The following is a 5081-nucleotide window of genomic DNA, read 5'->3' as shown; positions in this document are numbered from 1 at the left end:
TCTGGAACTTTGTGATGTCACAACGAAGCAGTCACCAAGCCCCGCCCACCTGGACCCACCATCCAAACCTTTAAAGAGAGCTACGTATATTTACTCAAATACTGTACTTTTACACTTTTGAGGTACTTGTACTTTACAGGAGTATTGCCATTTTCTGCTACTTCATACTCCACGTTTAATACAGTGGATAAGAAGATTTAAAATACAACGTGAAACCACAAATCAAAGAGAAAGTCTATAAAGTTTATAAAAGTATGTTGAGCTGTTAAAGCTCAGACAGAAACATGGATCATCGTCAGCCCTCAAAGTCTCAGTACAGTTACAGTATAATCTTCATATTCATAAAGGTTTGAGCACGTTGGTTTCAGCCTGCGTAAAAGAAGAGACCACGTTTGTTCCCTGAAGGGAAACTCGTATCTGAGGCAAGAATTATGTAAAAGTCTTTTATTTTTTATTTTACAAAAGAAGATGGAGGCCAGAGATTTCTCTCTCAAACTCATGAAGGGCCGCACGGAGTTTATCAAAAAAAACAAAAACATTTTAAATGGATTTACAAAAATCTGAGGAATCTGGAAACACAACGGAAATCCAGGGACCCCCCCCCCCCTCACTCAGAGTCTCTGTGTCCTGCCAGCGCTCAGACCTGGGAACTACTTCTTGGCGTAGGTGATCTTCATGGCGCAGGTCGCTGTGATTCTGAAGCCCTGCAGCGCGTCTTTGGCCACGCCCGCCTGCGTGTCGCTCTCAAACTCCACGAAGGAGATGTCGTGTTTCCCCGGGACGAGCCGCACCTCTTTGAAACCGGGAAACCTGCCGAGAACACAAACACACAGGCGCCGTCATTTACACCCCGGCGGTCTGTAAAGACACGACTCTCCAGCAGCGACAGTGAACGCAGCACTCACTGGTTGAACAGCATGGACAGCATCATCTCATTGGTCTCCTCCGGCAGGTTACTGAGGAACAGGATGTAGTTTGGAGGGTTGTCCGGAACCTGAGACACACAGATCCAGATCAGTTCTGTCCCGCACAGACTCACGCATGTTTACACTGTTCGTTGCTATAGAAACTATTACACCATCAAATGCTTCAGAAAACAGAAGGGAAACTTCTTGGAACTGAAGGGATCGTTTGTTCAATATGAAATAAATAATCTGAATGAAGCCATGAGTGAGAAAAACGATGTTGGTTATTGGTTTGTGTGACCTTCACTGCAGTGATTGGAAACTGCCTCTCGTTGCTATGGCACCTGATTTTTTTTTTTTCTTTTTACAGTTTCTTGTGGCCAAAATGAGAATTACAAAAACATTTAAAAGTGTTCCACACGCCTCTCAGGGCTTCCGTCGTCAAGTCTTAAATCATAAGGGACACAAAAGGAAGACCAGTGTAAACACAGAGAAGTGTAGCTCCGTCTGATCCGCTCAGCTGATCTGCGGCTGCGGCGTAATACAGTGCGTAGCAACACGGCTGTTCATTTAAACAGGTATCAGATCGTTTCTCTGGGCGTCTTTTAAAAGTGTCTAAAACAGGTTTTTTTTCTGCTGGCTCCGCCCACAGCAGTGATGTCATCACTCTGCTAGTGTACCGGTCCTCCTGCAGGTAACACACCGACTGTACCAGGGAGAAAAACGAGCTGTCAACAGTCTTACCTGGACCGCAGGTGAGAGCACAGGAGCCGCTGATCCCTGAAAACACAATGAACATGTTGATTAACAGGTTTTTACTACGAGGTTCACGGAGAACAGACCAGTTCCTCGAAAACATAGAAATGACCACAATTAAAACGATGAGGGACCGATGCTGCCGACGGAGGCGTTACTCACCACTGCCGGTTTCTTCATGAGGCTCGCTGCCGGCTCCTGAGCTTTCTTCTTCTTCTCCTTCTTCTTCTCCTTGTCGCCGTACGTGCCCTTCACCTTGGCGATGACCTCGGAGTCGGTCTTTGCGTACTGTATCCTCTGGAAACAAGGACACGAGTCAGGTCACGACAATGATGCTGACGTGTTGTATTCTAGAGAGACATCTGCAGCGGCCTCGTCATGTTTCATGAGCGTGGGAATTAGATCAGAACAGCTCACTGTTAAAGGTTAAATGAGTCGTAGTGATCTACCATGGGCTTGTTGTAGAAGGGGAAGCCTTGCAGCTGCCTCAGTGCGTTGGTGGCGGCGGCGAGCTCCTTAAAGACGACGAAGGCCTGCCCCCTCATCCTCATGGTCTTCATGGCCACGATGTCGATGACCTGACCGAACTGGGAGAAGAGCGCGTAGAGCGAGCGCTTCAGCTCTGAAGAGGAAGACAAACGGACACAAAGCGTCAGGAGGCCGAGACACCGAGTCTGACCGCAGCAACACAACTTCCCCGCTGAGGCCGCGACCACGTGGCGGCGAGCACACGTTCAGACAGGACAGTGACAGGGTGATATGGGTAATACACACGTCACTATTTCCTCAACACAGTGTTGGAACATCATTAAAGCCGACTGCGTCTAAATCCACACTCACCTTCTTTCTTGACTTTGTCATTGATGTTGTTGATGTAGATGGTGTGGTTCGGGCGGATGTCCATGGTGGAGACTGAGGAAACAGCAGCAGAGCAAGTTCAACTTCTACACCTGTTTAAATTCACTGGAAGTTTCACTGTAAACATCAGTATTAAAAGCGTTTGCGTCACTGCTTCCTCTCTTATCTCCTTTAGGAAACACTGGAGATTCCTTTACGAAAGAGGAGGAGAAATGCTGTCCCACAATTCCTTGCTGCGACGCACCGTTGTAGTTTCACCACAGCAGAGCCACGTAAATGTAGAAACAACTGTTTTATGTTTGTGACTCGATCCAGAACTGATGGAAATCCATAAACATAGATTTATTCTCTTTAAATCAGTCAGGAGTCGTGATGAAGAACAAGCTGATGAATCCATGGTTACATCATCATCATCATCACAACTAAATACTATAGTCTATAATTCATGTTGTTTCTCTAAATCTTCTCATTGTGTAAAAACGTAATCATTCATTTTCTCCTTTTATCAAATGTATAGAAATGTCAAGGAACTATAGACTTCTGTCTGACTAATTTATTCTGATCTCTTGCTCAGTTCATTATTTCTATTTAATTATTATTTTAATGGCTGAACTTTCTCTATTTGTATATTACTTTCCGATTTTCTTATTTCCACGTTTCCATCCTGTTTGTTTTGTGACTGTGGTTAAAGGAGGATTGATCCTGCATCTGTTATAAATAAAGTTGTTTTATAAAAGCTCAGAATGAGTGCAGTCAGATTCACCGTCGGGTCGAGGAGACGTGTTTAGGAAAAGAGATTATTTAGACTTTTCTACCGCAGCTCAACACTTTCAGTCCCTCTGTACATCAGGTTAGCGCCTCAGTTCAAGCTAATGTTAGCATGCGTTAGCTTTCCGTTCCATGTTTTCATTCATAACGTTTGTTTAGCGTCAGTTAGCTTTCAAGCTAACGGTGATCGGTGCTTCTCAGAGCAGCGATCTTTACACGAGCACTACGCGTTATACGCTGGACTATCACCTGTCCGGCTCCGGAGTCGAGCTGCAGGTAGATGAGTGTAAGAAAGGCAAATAGACATTAAACTCACCTCTTCTCCACTCACAGCGCTCATGTACAACCGGAAACACACCGCTGCTGCTGGCGCCGGTCAAACCGGCCGCTGCTTTAACGCAGTTCGCCCGCTGCCGCCACCCGCAGGTCAGGAGGGGAACTACCGGGTTCACGTTAAAGCATATATTTTGATGGGAGAATATTTTAGAATAACGTATTTATTTTCATGAACAGCAAAATACAAAAAACTGCGCTGAAGTATGATACTTGAGTAACATTACATTCCACCACTGGCCTGTAGATTCATTGTCTTTTTAATGTGCATTTCTGTTAAAATGTTTAAAAAAAAAAGCAAACATATTCTTTTTTCTGCAAATATACATTTCTAAGTTTGACAGTGTTTCCATGTTTAAAATGCTTTTTGTCCAACACCGGCTGAGTCCAGACTTCTGTCTCCTCCCGGCCCCCGTACGGGTGTAATGTTTGTATCAGCTGACGCTTCTTTTTGTCACACTAGTGACTGGACTGGCGCTAGAGCAGATGCTAACGGCTAACGGCTAACGGCTAACGGCTAACGGCTACTCAACAGTGACCATGGAGGAGAGCCGGTCAACACCGGGACAGCGACGCGGCGCCACCGGGCCACGATAACATCTGTCCACGGCGTCGACCCCCTCCACCCCCACCTCCACCTCCACCTCCACGGTCTGTTCAGTTTGTACATCTCGTCTGCAGCCGCCGGTTATCTCTGCGACTTTTGCCCTCTTTATCCCGCCGCGGCTCATGACAGCCGGCTACAGCTAGCCCGTTAGCTGATTAGCTTGTTATAAAGCAGCGCCGCTCGCCCTGAGGCGAACCGACTGGACCGACCTACGACTACACAGGGCGGACAACAGCGGGATGTGCAATGGCATCGGTTCGGGTGGCTGTCCGGGTCAGGCCCATGAACAGGCGGTGAGTTGAGGACATTTAAACGGACATTTTGACGGTTACAGTCCGGTTGTTGTAGTTGTAATGTCACAGTTATAGTTATTGTGTGATGCTAACAGATGTAACCGCTGCACTGAGGCTGGTTAAATCCCATTAATGGACTCAGACTTTATTCTTACACCGTGAAACGACCTACAGCTCATTATTATTACAGTCACATAATGTGGTCCAGAGGGATTTCAGCCTGTGGCGCTGGAGTTTCGGTTCAGCCAGGTGAACACAGGCGTGTCACTGCAGGTGGTTTTGAGGTGTTGTGTGAAACAGCAGCAGGTATTCATGTCCAGACTGACAACATGTCCTCACCTGTTTGCACCTGAGAGGCAGGTGCAGCTGAGTTTCTGCTGAGCAAAGATTAAAGAAGAGAAAGCAGACAGAGTTTATTTTTATTTACTTCACAACGAGCTGTTTTTCAACATGTTTTTACAGTAATGTCAGTATCAGTTAGAGCTGAAGCAAATAATCAATCAAGTGATTTATTGATCTGCAACTGATGAATTATTATTAGTTTTTTGAAATTGTTCAAAA

At 45.9% G+C, this 5081-nt stretch overlaps 2 protein-coding genes across 9 annotated transcripts in view; one reads left to right on the top strand and one right to left on the bottom strand.

The window, feature by feature from the left end:
• Positions 1-429: 429 nt before the first annotated feature.
• Positions 430-3689, bottom strand: snrpb2 (small nuclear ribonucleoprotein polypeptide B2). Of its 2 annotated transcripts, none has more exons than XM_023403454.2 (7): positions 3604-3689; positions 2502-2573; positions 2111-2283; positions 1824-1958; positions 1650-1685; positions 906-994; positions 430-810 (listed from the first exon to the last, which is right to left on the bottom strand). In XM_023403454.2, the coding sequence occupies exons 2-7, from the start codon at positions 2563-2565 to the stop codon at positions 651-653; spliced, it is 657 nt and encodes a 218-aa protein (XP_023259222.1). In that variant the 5' UTR covers positions 2566-2573; positions 3604-3689; the 3' UTR covers positions 430-650. The 2 variants fall into 2 exon arrangements, with proteins under 2 accessions (XP_023259222.1, XP_087029370.1); XM_087173244.1 differs by lacking the exon at positions 3604-3689 and adding an exon at positions 3537-3557.
• Positions 3690-4072: 383 nt separating this feature from the next.
• The window catches only part of kif16ba (kinesin family member 16Ba), a 24957-nt gene continuing 23948 nt past the window's right edge, over positions 4073-5081 (top strand). For 3 of the 7 annotated variants that reach the window (XM_023403458.2, XM_023403456.2, XM_023403455.2), the window contains exon 1: positions 4074-4520. In XM_023403458.2, coding sequence (XP_023259226.1) covers positions 4474-4520 — 47 coding nt within the window. In that variant the 5' untranslated portion in view covers positions 4074-4473. Of the gene's footprint in view, positions 4521-5081 lie in introns of all 7 variants that reach the window. The other 4 variants (XM_023403461.2, XM_023403460.2, XM_023403457.2 and 1 more) reach the window with 3 other exon arrangements.

This window comes from Seriola lalandi, unplaced genomic scaffold, assembly GCF_002814215.2.
Source record: "Seriola lalandi dorsalis isolate HSWRI2012SDOR001 ecotype SW California unplaced genomic scaffold, Sedor1 jcf7180002054138, whole genome shotgun sequence".
Taxonomy (NCBI): Eukaryota; Metazoa; Chordata; class Actinopteri; order Carangiformes; family Carangidae; genus Seriola; species Seriola lalandi.
The sequence above is the reverse complement of the archived record's forward strand: the minus strand, read 5'-3'. Positions and strand labels throughout refer to the sequence as shown.